This window comes from Thunnus maccoyii, chromosome 5, assembly GCF_910596095.1.
Source record: "Thunnus maccoyii chromosome 5, fThuMac1.1, whole genome shotgun sequence".
In the NCBI taxonomy this organism is placed as follows: domain Eukaryota; kingdom Metazoa; phylum Chordata; class Actinopteri; order Scombriformes; family Scombridae; genus Thunnus; species Thunnus maccoyii.
This window is the reverse complement of record NC_056537.1, coordinates 19067999-19089940: the sequence shown is the minus strand read 5'-3', so window position 1 is coordinate 19089940 and position 21942 is coordinate 19067999. Positions and strand designations below refer to the sequence as shown.

The window sequence follows — 21942 nt, the reverse complement described above, 5'->3', positions numbered from 1 at the left end:
ATAATGTGTTAAAAGACTGATGCAGCTTGCATGAAAAAACGGCATGTGAAATTCTCTGTATTTCTCTATATATTTTTGATTGGGGTTGCAAGGACAGACGGATGTAGATTAATTCTGTACGTCATTCTGCACCTCAAACACACATGTAAAACATTCATCTGGGAGCATTTCTCCCTCTCTCTCTCCCTCTCTCTTTCTCTCTCTCTCTCTCTGTCTCTCTCTCTCTCTCTCTTCACTCAGTGAGGCTAGAGTTGTTGTTCTGAGTGGTAAACATGTGCTAAGGGGGGTGAATGGCTAAGTTTTCTTTTTATCCAATAAAAATGTCTCCTTGCCAGATCGATTGTTGTTGCTAGGAGACTGAAGCATCCTTTGGCAAGGGGCTACAGCTCTCCACGTCTGTTGTTTCCCTCCCCATCTCTCTCTCTCTCTCTCTCTCTCTCTCTCTCTCTCTCTCTCTCTCTCTCTCTCTCTCTCTCTCTCGCTCTCTTACACGCGCGCGCTCACACACACACACACACATAAACACATACACATGCATACACACACACACACACACATCCACAGAGCTGGCGCGCAGAGCAGTGGCGCCCATCCTCTCTCTCAGTGCGACTCCTCCGAGGGATCAGGAGTAGACTAAGTCAAACTTCCAGCAGCTTAAAATTTGTGCGCAACCTTTGAAGGATCCAAGACGTCAAGGTAGGTCAAATAAAACATATTTCTTACTGGTGTGTAAATGTGTTGCAGTCTTAGATTACGGGTTTAGGCGACAGAGTGCAGTGAAAAATTGTCAGTCCGGGACCGTTCGAGCGCACGTCAGCCAATCTTACGGTAGGGAGCAATTTGCTTTGAACTTTGCGCAGGATTTAAACACCCAATTGTACTGCATAAACGTGGTTGCTGTGTATTTTTTTTCTATCAGATGCTCCTACTGATCGCGGGTTGAGATACAGAAGAAAAGCCCTGGTAGCTAATCTCTGCAGCAGATGCATGATAAAGATACAGAATGTGAAACAATGAGTATCTGCAGTTGCGTATTTTACGCTGCGTTGAGAAGTTATTTGGGTTCAGACAGACCGCACCAAGGCATGTCCCGCAGCTTTCAGGTTCCCGGGAATTGGGCGGGTGGTGCGTCTTTGGAAACAGGCATACAGGTGGATCTGATAACCGGATCTGGTCACTGTTTATCAATGCACTGACTTTCCGTTTGCCTCTAAACAGCCACTCCACAACTTGCGCCAGAGGAGAGGCGCATGGACGAGTACTAAAGGTGCAGGAGAACCAAAATGTCTAAAAATCCACATCAGATGTTACGCATTTAGACTATACAGTCTTCTTGATGCACCTGTCAGTTTCTTATTTTCCCCTGTCGAGCTTAAAGGCGGGATAGACACAGCTCTTAGTCAATGGGTGAAAATATTTCTGCACATCTGTTCTCCCCCAAAATTATTTTACCCCGAACTCCAAGTCCAAATAACACATTTAAATTAAAAAATTCAAGGCCCATGGGCTGATTTTCGTGCAGAGGAGGTGTGTCTTGAACATTCACCAGATTATAGTGACCTTGCTGTTTCCTCATAGTGTTGGTTATTTCTTAATAAAAACAAATCATTATTTATATTGATGCATTTAGTTTTAACTGTATATTTAGTGTGATAGTATCTTCACTTGATGATCAAACTGACATGCTTTTTTATCCACACTTCTGGTGGGCTTTTTCAGACACCATATCTCACACTACTGAGACACTTTGACTTGGTGTTGATCCACCTTCCTTTTTCCCAGATAAAAAGGTAAAGCTCAACTAAAATGGCATACAGCTGACAACAATGTTCCTGTTTTACTGGAGTAGTTGCAATGAAAATAACTAGAATTATATGTTACAAGATTTTGCAAATTATCTTCTATGATAATTACTTACTATGACTAGAACTGTATTGCAGTTTCAATATCAACATCAGAAGATAACTACAGCAAGAGTAATGAGAATTTTTAATTCACTCTTGTTCTTTATGTGCTCTATTAGAGGGGGAGTGAAAGAATAAACAGTTACTCAGAGGAGGGGGTGGGTAGTGCCTGTACCGCTAAATATATGAGAGATTTGGTTCAATAGCAGACATACAAATGATAATAATAGAAATAATTATTATCATAATTTGTTGTGGGTAGTAATGAATAAAAGCATGAATGAATGCAGAATTTGCATGATTTTCTTTAGGGGTGGGGTCAACATGTTGCATGTCTCAGTGTGTGTGTGTGTCTGTGTGTGTGTGTGTGTGTATGTGTGAGTGTGCGCGTGCACATGTTTATTATATTTTTTTAAAAATTTGAAATCTCTGTATGTTGGAGTGTTTTCTTTATTGATACAGTGCAGCTGTGTTTGTGTGTTGTGTCATTCAGTGTAATTTCATATATGTGTTCATTCACGCAGTTTGTAATTCAGTGAGCGTATGTGCGCTTGCGTGTGTGTATTGGAGGGTCAAACATGGTGTAGGAGGCAGTCGTTGTGTGTGGGTGGGCACTGGGTGGCCTTGTTAAACCTTAAAGACATGCTTACATGTTTAGATGTGTTTGTGTATGCACATGTGTGTTTGAAGAATGCGTATCTATGTGCGAGTCAGGGGACGATTGTCTGTCAATGAATGGATTTGGCCTTGAGTTTCAGCATTTTTGTGCTGGTAAATGTGCTTACATGAGCTTGTGTTTGGGCACCTTTATGTGTATGCAAGCATTTGTGTGTGTATGTGTGTGTACAAATGGCCTTGTAGCTTCCACGCAGCACTACTCTCTGGACTGCATGCAGTACAGAACCTCACACTTAGCAGTGTACTAGCACACTGCTCCAGCACTGATTTATTCTAGTTTTATTAGATATGTGAATTGTCAGGGGAGTTATGTGTGGATTTGAGTGTATGACATAGAGTTTGAAAATATAACCAATGCTGGTTGCAGAATCATGGCTCAATGATTTTCCCGATAGTTTCTTGTGATTGATTTTAGCTGTTTAATCTGTTTGAGTGTAGCCAGGTGTTTGATAAATCAGTCAACTTCAACTGGAAGGCTTTGTCCAATCAGAAAAGTGGATGTCTGTTTCAACATCACACAGCTGCCTGGTAAATTTAACAATGTCTTATTGACCACACAGCGCTCAGATTTAAATCCTAGGCACAGAGTTAAAGAAAATAAAGTCAACATGTTTATGTGTAAGGCAGTTCTCTCAGCAAAGCCATTAAAGTGATACTGTGACTATCAAACTCTCAGCCCCTATAAGCTTGAAGAGTACCTATCAAAAGTTTGTTGTTCAGTCCTTCATGGAGCACATGTGGCACTGTGGATTCTAATAGTGACACAAACAACAACATATCCATAGAAATGTCTGACACCACACCTCACATAATCTATTTCTCTGCTTCTATAGTAATAGTATATCATTGGTTTGAGTGGACCCCTGCAAAATCTCACACCAATTTGGCTTTTATTGGGTGTGGTCTTAATCTGAGGAGAGTCCATCCCTGGAAGTGTTTTATAGTATAGAATTCTGCAGCAGCTGGAAGTTTAGGAGATTACTTTTTATGCAGCCTCTCAGAGCATACTATACCTCCGATAAGAATGTGGAATGGCCATTAAAGGATCTGTACAATACAATATCATCCAGATAAAACAGTGTAGTGGACCAGAAGATTTGTAAGTACCAACTTAATGACACACAGAAAACTATGGTCTCGTTGTCACCCTGTAATGACGGCAGAATCACTCAGGTGAAAACATGCTTTCATAATGAAAGTATACTTTTAGCATCTTATCACCATAACCCTGTAGATTGTAATGTGTTTTTGATTCTCAATGAATGTGCTTTCATGTAACTGTGATGTATAATTTGCCAGTCCTAAGTAATACTTTTTAATATTTAATTTTTACTCAGTGTATTTTAAGAATTCATTTTCTGAAAAGTACTTTTAGACTTGCACTTCACTGTGGCACATGAAGTATTGTTGTTTTTGAGGATATCTCAACTATGCTTATGGTTTAAAGAATGTGTTAGTGTTGTCACTTGTGAAAGTGTAATTTAAGTGTTACTTTCTTGCAGTATTCATTTACACGGTGTATTTCATGTAGTACTATACAGTAATATACTGAAAGGTCCTGAAAAGTAGATTGCAACGTGTACTTAACTTAAAGCCACTATGAAGAATCTGTATCATTTAAATTATTTAGATGGCATGACTTTTTGTGTGCAGAAAATGAGTGTGTGTTGCCTTCAGTCAAGTTATCCTGGTGGCGGTGTGCTCTGAATACTGTTGTTTAGTATCTATTCAAATTCAAGTGTCTAAATATGCTGGTAAATGAATCAGTATTCATAAGCACTTGGTAAACAAGGAATTCATAAATCAGTAATAACAAATTATTGATGATAATTTATTTGTTGAATATATATTGAAAATTTGTTGAGCATTTGATGTTTTGCAAGAGCATTTAGTAAATATTTTAAAATGTTTAGTGAAACTCTTTTTGCTACAACGGAGGAAAGACACAAAAACACAAAAGCAGTTAATTTATTGTAAATGAACTGCAGCGCTCAGGTTAAACAGTTGGGCGCTGACACAGAGTCAAGGTGGTTCTGGACACTGTTTCACAATGATAATCAATCTTAGAGTTTAACAATGTTTTGTAAGTGTTTCTCTACTTTTAAAGCTCCATAGTTCTCTCCAAAAAGAGCATGTAAGAGTTTCTTAATGTTGCTGTCCATGGTACTGAAGAGGAAGATGAAATCATTTTTAACCTTATTGATTCAAGTCTTTGTAAGCTGTCCTTTGTATTAAAATGCAAAGCATAAATGAAAAAAACACAACACATCAGATGGATTTTATATGCTTAGAATGGTCACACTGAATGTATTATACAAATGTAACCTAATTTAGTCAATAGTCTGATCATTATTTACAAATTACAAATTAGTGGGTGGAAGTATATTTTAAAAAAGTAAACTTGGTGTAGAAATGAACAAAAACAATAAAGACTTTAAATGCAACATGTGGTTTATTTACAGCCTTAAGGTGTAAGATAAGTTGCTGTTTTAGCAGGGCCAGTAAAACTAACATTGAAACGACCTCTCTCTTTGGTTGCATGGCTTCACCAAAGATAGACATTCATTTATTAAACTGCTCCGTTCCCACATGAAAGATGTTCTTATCGGCTGTATCACCAGTCAATATATATCATATGGGAAAGTGCTATAAAGACTGTAAGATCTATGAATGGTACATTTTCATCCTTCAGTCTGATCTTTCTCTCTTTGGTTTCATGTGTTCATCAGCGCTGAAGACAGTGGAGGGGTGAAGTACACCACATCTGGAATCACACAAGGGGATGAAAACATGGGATCTAATCCCAGTAGAGCCAAGCGGAGTGTAAAAAACGAATAAAAACAAAGGTAGGTAACTCAAAATTAGTGTCTGGTTTCATTCAACTATTGAACCAAAAAAAATATATAAATAAGCAATCATACCAAATTTGTGTTAAGACCAATTTTAAAATGGCCAGTTACATTAATGCAGAAACTAGGACTCATGTTAAGGGGCCAGGCTAGTTCACAAATCCTCAATACCTCCTGATGTTCTTGGCTTTTCATGTTTTGGGGTTTTTTTCAATACTACTGTTGCTCTGCTTCACATGTTTCCTACACTGTTATGCTCTGGTGAAGAAACAGGAAAAGTGTCTGCAAATCACTGCTGCTTCCCACAGCTCACCTCTCATCAGCAACAACAGGCACAACACACACTGATTCACACACACACACACACACGTACCAGCACACACATACACCTTTCACCACTGACATACCCTCTTCTCTACATGCACAGACATTCACACACATACATACACTCAGGGGATGAGGCAGTGAAAGGGCAGTGGGATGTACAGCTGTGAATGGTGTGTCTCAGAGAGAGATCAGACTCTTTAATAAATTATGAGCTTGAGGAGGGAAGCAGTGTGTGTGTGTGTGTGTGTGTGTGTGTGTGTGTGTGTGTGTGTGTGTGTGTGTGTGTGTGTGTGTGTGTGTGTGTGTGTGTGTGTGTGTGTGTGGTGTGTGTGTGTGTGTGTGTGTTTTAGGTGCCTTACTCGTCATGCAGTGGCTACTATCAATACAAAGTGCCATCCTGGAAGTTTCAGAGTGCAGGTAAATAAGCTGCAATACTTCCAGGTTTTGTTTAAGTCTGTTAAAGTTTGATGACAGTTTTAACTGTCTTGGCGCAACAGTTGAGATGACAGCTAATTATTCTAATTTTTGTCAGCTCACCATGGTAATAATCAGACCAAAAGATGCAAAATTGGGTCAATGTTTGATATAAGCAATCTATACAACAACATGAATCTACACATGCAAGTTCTAGTGCGTTGGTGATGGTGGTGATGGAGTTTGAGTGTGAGTGTACATGTGATATAAGACAAAAATGAAAGGCTAGGGTGTTCTTCTGTTGTTCCCGGCCCAAGAAACATCACATATAACATGTCAAAATGTTTTACCAATTGAAATTATTTTTACATGATTATATTAATTTATTTGTGCATCATACCATATACTGTACATAAAGCTTTCTGGCAGTTGAAATTCACTTTCAGAATACAAAACAAATCATTACCACAAACACTACAACATAAAAGAAACAAGGTATCCGTGCATTTAAAATAAACTGATAATATTAAAATATCTTTCGATGATTAAATAGCCTTTTACTTAAGTCATAATTACATTACAGGCACATTAACTGTGTCAATCCTTCTCTCATATTGTTTCAGGCACAGTAACATCCCACAGAAATTCACTCCTAATGCAAAGCTCAAACCCTGTCAACCCAACCACACAGCTTTTCCTTGTTCACTGCTGTGTGTGCATCTGCCACACACCTGGGAATCACTGTAGCCTACATGTGAGCTGTGAATGTCACTGCGAAAAATCAATAAATTGTAATGTGTATCCTCCGCATCCTGCAAATGTGTATTACTAGTTTGGATTATATTTTTAGAATTTTACTGCACGATATTTTCATTATTAAATGTAAAACTGAGACTGTATTTTCTTCTCACTTAGAATATTTAGGCAAATATTTATCAATCAATTATCACATGATCAAACTGAATGCCTAAAGATTATAAGCATCAATATAATGTGTGCAAGTATCAATCTTGCTATGTTCCTGAAATGTTTAGGTTTCTGCAAAGCAAAAGCAATATATGCAGACATAAAACTGAAAAGGTTTGAGAGAGAGCAGTAGGACAGCTTTTAATTGTTTCAGTCAATTTTTATAACACTGACAACCATTGAACTACAGTATGATCATAAAAAGAAGGAGCCATGAATAATAAACAACATTGGATGCTTAAAAATATGCTCTACAACTTGTGTGCATACACATATTTGCTCAAAACATTGTCCAACTGTGAGAAATATCATGATGTCTCAGCACTTATGATTTTGAGATATACACTATACTGTACAAGGCAACAGACAATAAATGACAAGACACATCCTCATAATTAAACAACAGCATAGGTCTAAAATTCAGCTGGCAAAAAATGACCTATGTTTACGTTGCAGTGCACCCCAAACAACCCATAGGATCGTAATATGCTACTTTCCAAAACCGTTACAAATCCCTGTTAAAAAATAATGATGTTTTATGATGTGACAACACTGTGGTTAATGTCTGGTTAGGTTTAGGCCCACAAACCACTTGGTTCAGGTTAGGTAAAGATCATGGCTTTGGTTAAAATGATCACCTGAATCACGGTTTATACTTCCTTAAATTTACGTAACCTTCATCATCATGGCAACAGTAAACGCCACAACGCTACAATTTTTTATTTTTTAAATGTCTCCACTCAGTTGGAAACATGACACTCATGGTTGGATACAGGAGGCAAACAGTGGTCTCCTCCTTCTCCTAATAAGACAAAGTCATCTTATCAAGTCACCTTATACTGACATCATGTGAACTGCGTCACTTCCCCGGGTCATAATTACTACGTCTGCTAGATGGCATTAACGTAACTATAGGTCATTTTTGCCAGCCTGAATTTTTAGACCTATACTGTCATTTTTTTTTTTTTTTTAAATATGCTATGCAATGTCTTCCAATTATGATGAAGACAAATCCAGACCTAATGCAGGAGAGCAAATCAGAAACTAAGTACAACTTTTGAATTCTGAACAATTAATCAGGAATGACTACAGTAATTGGTTTCCACACATTATTCAACCTAAGAGGCTTGTGTCTTTCTCCAAACCAATTATATGTATTCTTCTAACTGTGTGAGGCATACTGTGGTCAGTGCCCACCATTACTCTCTACCTGTCCATTGTAACGCGCTGTACACCTTATGTATCGACTGCGGTGACGACCGACTGGCGGGGTGTGAACATGAATTAAGTAGGATGCAGCAGCACCCGTGCTATGGCGAGGTTGACTGATGCTCCATGATGACTCCCAGGGTCATTACATGACAGTTAAGTTGATAGATGCCATCCACAGAGGGGTAATTCTCCTTCTGACAGGCCTGTCGCCCTCTGCAGTGATGAAATGCTGATCTGATGAATGCTTTCACACATTTCCCAATCCTGGTCTGTTTTTAGGCTGAACAGTCATTTTTAATCATGCCATGTCACATGAATTGTGGGCCACCAAAAGTCAGGGATAACACAGAGAAGACTATGAAGACAACAAGTGACTGAAACTGAATGAGAAGACATAGATCAGATACATCAAGGGCTGGGACCTAAAATTACTTTCACTCTAGATTATTAGACATTTTTTTAAGGTTAATCAGTTAATCATTTGGTCTATAAAATATCTCAAAAATGCCAAAATCACAATTTACCAGAGCCCACAGAGGCAACATTTACTTGTTTCGAAAACCCAAAAATATTAAAGTTACAGTGATATAAAACATAGAAAAGCATTAAATTAGTTTTAAATTAGTTTTATAGAAGCTGGACTCAGCATTATATTTTTCTTTCATTAAAAAATTACTTAAATAATGACATAATTAGCAAAATTATCAGTTCATTTTCTCTCAATTATATCAATCTCAGAGTTAATTAATAGCCCTCATTTTCTACACCATTTTTGGAGATTCAGTAGTGAAATGTGCTCCACGATGTTGAGTGCTCCCACTGCAGACTTTGTGTGGTGCTTGTAGGTTAAAAGCTCTTTTAGTGGAGAATCCTTTTGGAGTACCCACTGCACATGAGAGCATCGTCTAGTCTGTGTGCCCCTGAAGCACAGCAGTTCTTGTATGGGTTAATCCAATTTTCATTACAAATGTACTTCTTTATCTATAATAGCATGAGGATTACACACTTTTAAAATGTGGAACTGCAGTTCTTTTATTAAGCAAAGATCAATGGATTGTACGGTTGAATCTTTTCAATTTCAGCTGTCTGTCAGGTCCAGGAAATCCATTTCTATGTTTCTAACATGATACGGTCTTTAACCTTTGAACCTAATGCAGGTCACGAAATGGACTGATTAATCAATACAGGAACAGGCTGTTTTCTATTTGACTGTTAACGGAACATCAATAGTCATCTGAGATCAGAGTACCTGCCTATTGATTTTGATTGGTAAATGATGATAAATGGGGTTTAACCCAAGTCAGCCGTCGGCACCTTACACACATTTTTTCCAGTGCTTACACACTGTCAGAAGTCATTAGGTGGCAAAGAGCTCGTCACAAACATTAACTAAATTCTTGTGTGAAACTAGATTTTATTAAATCTGTTTATGCTGAATGGACAGAACCTGTGCGAGTTTTGTTGTTGTTGTTTTTTTTAACCATGTAGACCAGTGTGCCTGCTTTAAATAGGTAGAGGGGTGTGCATCATGTCACTTTTGTTTTTTGTGATATTTTTTTTCCTATTCATGGATCATCAGTCTTTCCTGCCTAAAACGCACTTCGTAAATAATTAATGGTCACAGCCCATTGCACCCGTTAGACTGTCAGAAGTCTGGGACACCATGTCTATACACATACATACATACATACACACACACATGTAATAGTTATGTGATGGTCAAAAATAAAAAAATTTCACACATTTTAAAAAGGACTACACACATGCTGTCTCCCGCAAGTTCATATTTCCTCCGCACTAATGAGTAGCACTGTACTTATTTGTCCTTAAACATTAAAAAAGAGAGGGAGAGACAGAATGAGAGAGAGATGGAAAGCAATTGGATAAATTAATTGATAAACCTCTGACAATGTGCAGGTCTAATAAAGGGGTCTGAGGTTTATTTTGCTCCATAATAACAAAGCTTCTGATACCTCACTCCCCTCTGTATCTCTAACGAATAAAAAGAAAAGACAGAACTCACACACATGCACATAGAGCGATTCCCCATACTGTGAGATTCACGTCACTGGTGCAGCCGTGGGTTCTGTGATCTGCACAATAGACAGATAAACAAGCACACACATACACATGAACACACACAGAGGAAAGAAAACAGACACATACACACATGCACGCCACACACACACATACACACACACACACACACACAGGGCCGGGTTGTGGGGCTCTCCTCTCAGTGTACTTCGGTCCATCGACCCTGCATGGCTGCTCTCAGCTGGATACGTGTCATCCACAGCAGCCCTGCCTGTTAGGGGGAGAGTGAGGTCTGCGGAGGGTGTAAGGGAGGTGGAAATAAATGGGGAGAGTGGAGCACCAGCAAAAGGAGAGGGTGGGGGAGGGAGTGGAGAGGAGGGCAGGAGAGGAGAGGAGGAAAGAAAGATGCAGGGGTGATGCCATGGAGGAAACAGAGGATGAAACACGAGAAGCAAAAGAGGTGTGCGGTGGTGTGTATGCAGCCTACTCACTGACTTGAACAGGGTCAGAGGTGAAATGGGGTTGTCCGTCAGATGTTACTCTGCATCAAAGCTCCCAGGGAGAAGGGTCACTATTCAGCCAGCTCCTCTATCTGATATTCTCTTTTCTCCTTCTATTGACAGTAAGGTTGTTGTTTACTCACCTTATGTATGTCCCCCATCTCTCTTTGATAGGTGTCTGTGGTGATGTTGTCATGTGCCAGCTGCCATCTGCTCTTATTCTTCTTTATTCAGGTGAGACATTTAATGCCTTTATGATGTACGTGTATGTAATAAGTAAATATGTTGTTCATTACTGAATTAACTGGGAGAATCACTCTCATATCCGTCTGTTCAATATAAGGCTTTATGCTAGCTAGTTTTACAGGTGGTTATATACTGTTTCTAACTATTTCTTGGCCAGGCACAGTGACTTTCTGTTGCCTCAGCTGGTTGCCTGGCAACCTCATGGTGACGACATGATTCAAGGAAGACACTGCTTCCTGCCAACAAATAGTCCATCACATAACTGCCCATAAAACTATTAATTGTCATTTTTTCACTTGTAATTTTTACACTTTGATTTTTGCATGGATTAAACAAGATATAACTTGTTAACGAGTGAGCTTTAGAAATGCCAGTATGCACATTTTATTAGCTTTGGGCAGCCTAGCTGTTTCCCCCCAGTTTCCAGTCTTTATGCTAAGCTGGCTCCAGCTTTGATTGACAATGGCATCAATCATACCAATCATATCTAACTTTCAGCAAGAAAGCAAATAAGCATATTTCTGAAAATGTTGAACTATTCCTTTAAGAGACTACGCCAGTGTGTTTGCATGATTTACAAATCACATACAGGGCTTATTGGGGATCAAGGTCATGTCACATTGCATTGGCCTTTTTCATAGAAGATGTTTTGACATGTCACAGTAGGAAGTGTAACCGGTGGTGTCTAACATCATGTGCATTGTGTTTTGATGAAGAGGCTCAGACCAGCATATCTTTGGAGGCGATCTCCGTTTGTTCTGATGACAGAAGTGAATAACAAAATCCTCCGGTCAATCGCGATATGTAACTTGAGCTGCTACACAAATTAAATGACACAGGAATATGTTAGCATACTACACAAGAGGTTTAAGCTACAGTAACAAAAGGGGAGAAGTAAAGGTGGGAGACATTATTTATAGGGGAGTGAATGTAGGGTTACAGAAACTGAGACTCATGTGTTCCACATATTGACTCTGGAGGAATAGCATTTCATGTTCTAACTATTTGCACAGATTTTGTGAAATTGTAATATTACATATTACTAATGTATATTTGACTCTGTTACACATATCTTTTACTACTATATAATTGACACTGTCACAGAAGCACAGCAGTAAATAATAAAACTAATGATGCCTGATTCCCTTTAGCTGTTGCACTTTCATGTCCTGGATCACTGTCACACTGTCACGGCTTACTGGGAATAGAAAAGGGCCATTGTTAATGTTATTAGTAACACCTGTGTTTTTTTCTACTATGACAAGTCAAAATGTCTGCTGTGAAACAGGGCTATTATGGGTATTTCAGGGGCTAGTCTGCCATAGTTGTCAGCAGTTGCTTTTTATTTACACATGGAACAGATGATACAACCAGTATTTACATGTAAAAATTTACTGTAAATGTTTTCATTTACGAATGAAATAGTTCAAGAAGATCAAATAAACACTGACCACACTGCTACAGGCTTAGACATACCATGATATACTGTAGACACCATGCGATAGAGATAACAAGCTGTCAAGTGTGAAGGAAAATTCTCCAGCTGTGTTCAAGGAAGCTCTGAGGTTTGAGGGTTAGCTGTCAAAGTGAAACCCTTAAATGCAAGACACTAGTCCAATTTTACATGATCATTTTACAGTGTCCGTGTTTGCCTGTCTGTCTTCTGGATTTGATTTTCTGACAGCATATCTTATGAATGCAGTGGTGGTTTGCATGTGACTCTTAAATCTCTGATGTAAGAGCTTCTCCTCTGTTTTAATGGTTTAAAGTGAAGTTCCAGGCAATGATAATGTTACTTTAACAAAACAAAGAATATATGTTTGCCATACTGGAATATGTATTTTATGCAAGTTTCAAGTCTAAGCATGCTGATATAATAATAATCTGCTGACATGAGCTGTCATCATGGAAAAAAAGAAAAGTGAGTTCATCAGTCTCATATAGCTGTGACATATTTTGAAAGAATATAACTCTGGCTTTCTAATAAAGGGGTTCAAACATATACATGCAAAAGATATACATGCTATATATTCCTAAGTGAAGTGCACTGTCTGGCACTTTAGCCTGCGTGGTAATATTTCATGGTCATAAAGAAAGAAGGGACTAAATGTGAAACATTTTCTGTTTCACAGCGTGTGCTTTGTTTGCACAGTTGCTCTTGAGACAGGAAGCTGGGTTTGGGTTCTTTCCAAGAGGTTATAATGAAGCAAACATTCAATTTCAGTGGACACCATGAGAGCGGTGTAAAAATGTGAGAGAAATTTTTTGGCACATTTCTGGGAAATTGATTTCAAAAGCTGACAATTACATTAAAGCATACTGTTAAAGTAAGGCTTTGAGTGAAACTGTTGTTATAGGTTCAGCTCCATAAATATACAATTGTATACACCACAACATACACACCCATGTCTAAGCGCTCAAACCTGCATACACTAACACACACGCTCAGCCACATATCCTGTTTTGTTGCAATGTTGTCCTCAAACCCCAACTCATTACAAAGTTCCTCTTTATGTTAGTTCAAAGTTGCTTCTAATAATGATGTAAGTTTGTTTTAAGAATTTATTTCCAGGAACTCCAGCTATTTCAGTGGAATACTGGAAATCATTCAAAGGGGCTCTACTGTTTTCCCCAATGCACAAACACAAACATACATACAATGGACACACACACACTCACATCTAGCACATGTGACAGCTTGGCTCTGGATCTAAATCTTTCAAAAGCATTATCAATGTTCTTTCTGAAAGAAAAAAAAACAGGCATTAAGTTAAATTACATATCCATCAAATAAATGTCAGATAGTCTCCTGTGGGATTTTAACAGGAAACAACTTCTTAAAGCAAAAGCAACAGGGACAAGAGCGACTTCAAAAGACCATATCAGGGTACATCACAAATTTTAATCGGATATCAGCACTCCTGCAATAATTATTTATCATATATCTTGATTCTGTGTGTCTCCTACACATTTCCACACATTAATTCAGATCTCTGTTGGTTGAGAGAGAGGGGAGCAAAGACATAGAAATAGTCTGCTTTTAGGTCAACCCCTCAGAGAAGCAGAGGTGTGTGTTTGTGCATGTGTGTGTGTATGTCTGTGTGTGCATGTGTGGGTGGGTGTTTGTCTGGGTGTGTGTGTGTTTGTATGTGTGTGTCATATTACAGAGCAGAGTGGTAAAGGTATGGCAGCTGCCTGCAGAAAAATCTGAGCTGCCTGCATCTAAGAGAAGCTTTCATCCTCCTACCTGCCCACCAAAGAGGGGAGGCATACTCTCACTCTCTCTCTCTCTCTCTCTATCTCTCTCTCGCTCACATACACACACACACACACACACACACACATACATACACAAAGCAGGGTTCGGGCCACAGATGCCAGCAATCAACAGAAATTTCACTACAAGCTTACTCCTTGGTCTAAATTGATTTTCATAGTCAAAACATCAACCTCCAGCTTCTGTCTTATCGCTCCTGAGGACTGGAGAGATTGCATGAGAGACATGAGAGACAAAATTTAAAAGACAAAAGCTATTTCCTACTCTAGGCTTTCTTTTACTGACTTTGCATTAGCTAAATAGATTAAAAGATATAAACAAAGAGAGAAGAGTAAGAGCAGGTTATTTATTATATCTTATAGCTGAATCTTGAAGTCGTTGACATCTAGCGATTTAGTGTTGCATTTGCATAAAGTTGTGGAACTTGCAAGAAAAGAAAGGTCAAAATCAATGCAGCAGGGGATATGCTGACTTTAATACTCCATTTCCACTTGGTATTGAAATATATCCAGATATCTTATAATGAAAATGCATGTTCTCAGCCAATTTGGCTACATTCTTAAGAAAAAAATCTACCTAACAAGTTGAAAGGTCACCTAACTCCAACTCTTCCCACTATCCCAGCATATACATACAGACAACCCCCTCCTCAGTTAAGCCCATACTGCAGCATCTCTTCCCTTAAAACCTTATATTAGGATTGGTCACAAAAATGGTATAATCAAGATCATGAGAATTGTCATTATCCAGATAAGATATCCAGATACAGACTGCATGTTAATACCAGGTGAAAACGGGGTCTAGTCCCTCAAGCTCCAAAAACCCTGGTTCCTGCACTTCCCACAATGCAACTCAATAGTAGGCTTTTTCCAAGCCCAAGCTTAGATGACCCTATTGATATCTTTAGGGGAAGAAACTCCCTCCAGAGCCACAGAAGATATTGCAGTGATTTTTGCAGGCTCAGTAAGTGGATATTTATAAAAATCTGTGAACTGGTCCTTTAGAATTAAGATTATTGTGTATAGAAATATTTTAGGCAAAAGAGGAGGAATTTTTAGTGAACAAGACAGTCAAAACACAGAAAGGTAGCTTTGATCAAGTTGTAGGATAAGTAGCATCAGCTGTTGTTGGACTCATTGTTGTCAGTTAGCTTCTTTCATGGTGAAATGCATTCAGTCCTCACACACTATAATTATGCAGGAGAGAGGGAGGGCAATAAATCTGATAACACACACACACACACACACACACATACATACATAGGGGTATAAACTCATGGACGAGCTGAGAATTGTCGGAACAGAGATCAGATTAGAGAAGCTTTTCTGATCTGTGGTATGAGAAGGCTGGGCTCATGTATCAACCAGACATCTAAGCTGGCTTATCCTGATACAACCAGGGGCAAACACACACACACACACACACACACACATACAAAAGAAGAAAGTTTACTGTGTGATGTAAGGGAGGGGGGAGGTTGGAGAACAGTGGGGTACAATCTCCAAACAATTCTATATCCCTTTTAGTCATGGCCTGGCTATGGCTGTGAAGCGGAAACAACATTGAGCCCTTGTTAACAGTGTCCCCAAACTACACTAAAGGTCTACTTTGCTGTCTTTATACTTTATAGTGACACTTACAAAAGTATCTCATCCTGCAGCTCCTGACAGCTTTGTGATTTGTCCTGTGGCACGTGGATTGACTTGAGTTATATTTCCTTTCTCCTCTCTTCTCCTCCCCTCTCCAAGCAGGACTGATGCCCAGATGGTGTGCCCCTCCATGTGTGGTCCAATTCCGCTCTCCCTGACCGTTTCATGGGCCTCAAACCGACCCAAACATCCACGGCCGCTGCTTCACTCACAAGCCTCACACCTCACCCGTAACCCCTCGCCCCTAACGTTCACCCTACGCCCCTCACCTCCCTCTGTCTCACTCTCCATCAAGCCTCTTCTCACATTTTGACAATCCTAAACTTCCCCTGAGCCCAACATGGTGGCCCGCGTTCCAGCTCTAGTCTTGGTTATGATGTGTCGGGGCGTCTTGCTGTCAGTCGGAGACCCACCTCAGTCCCGCCGGGAGATACGCATCGAGGGTGACCTGGTGCTCGGCGGCCTGTTCCCGGTGCATGAGAAAGGTGCTGGGATGGAGGAGTGTGGCCGTGTGAATGAGGACAGAGGGATCCAGAGGCTGGAGGCCATGTTGTTTGCCATAGACAGAATCAATATGGACAACACTTTGCTGCCCGGGGTCTCCCTCGGTGTCCACATCCTGGACACCTGCTCCAGAGATACCTATGCACTGGAGCAGGTGGGTGAGCACGGTGACTGTACATAAACACTGCATGTTTCTCAATGAGAGATGATTCCAGATAGTATTTAAATATACTTTTCTGTCAAAGGAATCATTTTCTCCTCTTTACTAAGTTTCTGCTTCCTGCCATCAAAACACTGTTCACATCATGTGTGTATAGGGTGTGATCTTAAAAATGTAAATCAAAATCACTTTCATTTCCACACAGGATGCTGTTTATTTTATCATTAACATTGATAATCAAATCATTTATCACAGCAAAACTAGAAGTACATCAATGAAATACTAACTTCAATTAAAGCATTTATTCTCAAAGACGGTCACCCGTTTGTGTGCCGTACAGCGTTCAAGTGTATCTGCGTTTACCTGTAAATGCTGATACAGGTTTTCAGATATGCTATAGTTCAGATACAGTTTTAATTAGTTTGTTCTCATGTGCTGCCAGATGACCTGAACTTTTCCCACCTTTCATTTTCAAAAAGTTGCGCTGGAAAGTAATTTATGGCGTCAGAAGTAAAAAGTGCAATGTATCCATTTTAAATGGAGGAAAAAGTAGATCCCATTAAACGGTAATATTCAGGTATAGTAAATGTACCTCAAAATTCTATTTTATCCACTATGGGTAAAGGAGCTTGCTTCAAATCATAATGGCAAATGCTTGATGAGAAATAGAGATTGAAGCTATTTGCGATGAGGGAAATGAGCCGGATAAAAAAAAGGCAGCAGTCTCCCTCAGGGATTGTTATCTTCAACAATATATTGTATTTTATTGCCAAGCTATTTAAAGACGATGCATCTAGTGATCTACAATGAGTTCTTTGACTGATTATAGACAGCACCCAGGATTTTTGAATTAATTAATTAACTTAAATGGGTTGCAGGTTCTTTGGCTGTTTGTCCAAGGACCAGCAATATGTTATTAATGTGCCTTAGCCCCAGAGGAATTAATTTACAATTTGGAACCTGTACTGAAAGCATTTAAGGTACCCTACTGTGAAGAAATTGGCTTTTATTGTCCTTTCAAAAAGATAAAAACTCTACATCATAAAAAAATCGGTCTTTATTTATGTAGCATATTTCTTGAAAATAACCAAATTCAAAGTGTTTCACAGTCTGATTAGTAATAATAGATAACACAGACCATATGGTACACAATATGGTGCGCAGCATTTGATATAAAATATCAATGTGTTTGTGTTTCCCAGGCTCTGGAATTTGTAAGAGCCTCCCTCACCAAGGTGGACGACACAGAGTTCATCTGTCCAGACGGATCTTACGCCCTGCAGGACGACAGCCCGCTGGCGATTGCTGCTGTCATTGGAGGATCCTTCAGCAGTGTCTCCATACAGGTAAGAAATACACCAACAGGTATAGGAATATTTACACAAACACATTTCACCATCACCATCTTACTTTAACTCCCTTGATAGCTTCTTCTCTCTTATGTTGCTCATCCTTGTACCAGACATATCGTGACCAAGTGTGCAAAAGCTGACATCCAGTTACATGGCAGTGCAAGTGTGTCCATGTCTGCATGTGTGTCTGTGTGTGTACTTGTTTCTGTGAATCAACTTCCATCGGTGTGTTCTTGTGTGTTTCCCCAGCTCTTGTAGCTCTTGTCACAGAACTGGGTAATTTGCATAGTTTAGCATAAAACCTCCTTCTCCCTTACTCCTCTGTGACTGCACAAAAGCTTCCTCCTATCAGTCCTTAAATCCCTAATCTCTGCAACTGTCTCTCTGTCTTATCTTTCTCACCCTCTCTTTTTCTCTCTTCTATGTATTTCTTTTTTTCCTGTACCTTAAGTCTTTGCTCTCCTCCTTCTCATCACTTCCTCTTTCTTTTTTTTTTAATTCTTCTTCTTTTATATGCATTCAGAGGCGTCCCTCCCGGCTATTTGGGGAGAGCTCAGTGTATGCTGACCTCAGCCCCCTTCTTCTTCTCCTCCTCCTCCTTACTGGGGCAGCCATTGTTAACACATCTGCTCTGTCTCTAGTCCTTCATCACAGATATTATCGCTTGTCTTTCCCGCAGCTCCTACTTGTTGCCCTTTGTTGGCGTTGCTGTTGTTTTTACCTGTCTTTTCTGAGGGAAGCGCTGTTTACGAGACCCTAACTGTGCTCTGCTTTCTGATCTTGTGCCAGTGAAGCTAATCCAGCTACTTCTTCATGCCTCTCTACTTGGCCAGTCTGTCTGTTGCTTCTAAATGAAGTAATAGTGAATTATTTTATGTTTTACCATGCACAACTAAACTCCAATGCCTCGAAGGCATTTACATAGCAGGCATCATTCCTTCCCTACGTTCGTACATGTGTGTGTATGTGTCTGTGTGTGTCTGTGTGTGTCTGTGTGTGTGTGTGTCTGTGTGTGTGTGACTTGCATTCCAAGTGGAAAACACACAGCACCCCTCCACTGCACCAATTTTTTTCCTTCTTCTCTTTCATTTTTTTCAACTGATCTCTCATATTCAGCCCATTCCTACAGTACATCTCCCTTCCCTCTCTAACACAGGAAGAGAGCAGCTTTCACTAACAGAGTAAACTCTGCGTGTCCCTGCGGACAGGCCTCTTAGCTAGCTGTGGTCATTGTTCAGTGGCAGGTAATGGAGCAATAGGGTTACGTTTTGCAGCATGACCTTCCCTGACATTTAAGTCAACTGCCATCTCAAAACTATAAAACCTGCCTGGAGTACTATAAGCAGCCATCCATGTGAGTGTGTGTGTGTGTGTACCTCAATGCAGGTGTTGTGTATGTGTCGACCTGTCCTTGCACGCATCAGTATATATATGTGAGTGTGTTTTCTAATCTTCTACACTATTAGTCTAATGAGATTCTGACATGTTGTCAAAACAGCTCATCAACTGAGCTATGAATGAAATATAGAAAAGCCCAGAGAGATGCGCTCTAAAAGGATTAAACTGAGGCAAGAACAGAATGGCTGTGTACTTTGTGTTTATTTGCGTGTGTGTGCATGTTTGAGTGGGTATGTTTACATGCCTTTGTGGCGCATGAGTATATGTAGCAATTATATTTCCACTGTTGTGTTGGTGTCTATGACTAAAATTGTAATGAAGAGAACATTACCAAACCCCAATCAACAGTAAAAGGGAATATTATATGGACATCAGTAGACCCCAGATGATGTCCATCACTAATGCATGAGTCAGTGATTTATTGAACTGTGTGCGTGTGTCTGTGTGCGTGTGTGCGTGCTATTTTGTACATCTCTTCTTCATGTGCATATAGTATATGCTTGCATTTAATACATTGTCTTTTACCTTCAAATAATCACATTGTGCATGAAGCACTTCCTATCAGTGTCAAGCATCCAAATATGTTCTATTTTTTCCTTTGATGAAAAAAAAACACATTTCATCATTCCAGTTGTTTTTGTGGGTTTTACATTCTATCATTTTTCATCAAACTTTTCCATTACTTGCTTAACCGAGGGGCTTGACACACATGGAGATGCTCTCCAGTACAAAGTAGTGGGTCAAGGGAGAATAAAAACACCTAACACAACAACACTATACACCTGCAGTTAGGTATGTTTTTAAATAGCTGTGGTTGAACGATTTCATTGCAGTTAATAATACTACATTTGATCTGTTTTGACATTACTCATACACATCATTATTTTCTCTGCTGGCTGACATTCTTTATGCAGACATCTTTTCTTCCCACCTACCAAGAAGAAACTATCATCTTTTACAAAGACACTCTGTGGATTTTTCCAGTGAGTGCTGTGCTGCAAAGCTTTTGTTTTAGATGCTTTTGGGTTGTTTTTTGTTTTTTTAGTCTCCCTTTGCCCCTTTGGGCCATATTAGAGACTGGAGCTCCCTAGAAACTGGAAGGTACACTACTTTATTTATCTGAAATCTTTATTGTGTGCAGCTGCCAGTGTCCAGTATTGATCAGAACATTCAAAAATGTTGAACTCAGCAGTGGCAGATCTAAACTCTCAGTATCTGTTATGAAACTAATAATGGTTGCATCTTTCAAGTTATCCAAGGGTTGGACACATTTCTCGGAGCAGTATCTGATAAGCATGAGAGGGTTAATTGTAGTATGGCTCTTTTCTAGGGAAATCCACATTTTTCATCAGCCAGAGAGTTTTTTACACCTGTATAATACGCACATAAATCTGTTTTGTTTTTGAGATACTTAATCTCTTCTTCAGTTTTTCGCTATCTGTGTATACTTGTACGGTTTTGCAAGTGCTCCATGAAATTAATTGTATAGTAATTGGCTCTGTTGTTTCCACCTCTCCACATTGTAAATTGTAAATTAACAATTAACTTAACACAGTTCCACACCGCAGGCCTGGCTGATACCCATCTGCTTTCAACAGCGTAACTACAGTGTAGACAAACAGACTCTTGTTTGTAGACTTCTTATGTCACTTTACATACAACTAATCTTCCAAACTAGCAGTAAGATTAAGACTTATCCAATTTGATCTACACAACATATCACATTATAGAATTTGTACAAGTGTGATCAACAATATTGTTATCAAAACCAGTCAGTTCAAATCAAACTCAATCTACAGCACATGATATCAACAACTTATTCAGATATGGGATATCAACTTTAAAATCATACTATTCATTAAAATGAATTTTTTTTAAATATTTCTCTTGATTTATGTCTCATTTTACTGAATCTCTCGCCCCAGGTTGCCAATCTTCTCAGGCTCTTCCAGATTCCTCAGATAAGTTATGCGTCAACCAGTGCCAAGCTCAGCGATAAGAGCCGCTATGATTACTTTGCCCGCACCGTGCCCCCTGACTTCTACCAGGCCAAAGCCATGGCCGAGATTCTCCGCTTCTTCAACTGGACATATGTTTCCACAGTGGCATCAGAGGGGGATTACGGTGAAACAGGCATAGAGGCCTTCGAGCAAGAGGCCCGCATGAGGAACATCTGTATCGCCACCTCAGAGAAGGTAAGGCATGGAATAGAATAGAATCCAAAGAATATAATAGAATATGAGTTTGTTTCTGTGGTCCAATCTGCATGAATATAAGCAAAAATTGCTCAGAGCCAGATACCAAAAATATTTTAATCTGCAGCGTCACACTGATGTATGGCCTGAAGCTGCACCAGTAACAATGAAAGGGCCACTAAATTTGTGAGCTTATAAAAGTTTGTCTCCATGTCTTATCTTGTCCTACACACAAATGAGTTTTATATTACACTGTTGTTATCTGCTGTGAACT

At 39.4% G+C, this 21942-nt stretch overlaps 1 protein-coding gene across 4 annotated transcripts in view; it reads left to right on the top strand.

Moving 5' to 3' along the window:
* The first annotated feature begins 531 nt into the window (after positions 1 to 531).
* Positions 532 to 21942, top strand: part of grm3 (glutamate receptor, metabotropic 3) — a 38365-nt gene continuing 16954 nt past the window's right edge. For 2 of the 4 annotated variants that reach the window (XM_042410548.1, XM_042410545.1), the window contains exons 1-6: positions 532 to 696; positions 5312 to 5428; positions 11062 to 11121; positions 16162 to 16717; positions 17926 to 18069; positions 21399 to 21668. In XM_042410548.1, coding sequence (XP_042266482.1) covers positions 16400 to 16717; positions 17926 to 18069; positions 21399 to 21668 — 732 coding nt within the window. In that variant the 5' untranslated portion in view covers positions 532 to 696; positions 5312 to 5428; positions 11062 to 11121; positions 16162 to 16399. Of the gene's footprint in view, positions 697 to 5311; positions 5429 to 6091; positions 6176 to 11061; positions 11122 to 16158; positions 16718 to 17925; positions 18070 to 21398; positions 21669 to 21942 lie in introns of those variants that run through there. The other 2 variants (XM_042410546.1, XM_042410547.1) reach the window with 2 other exon arrangements.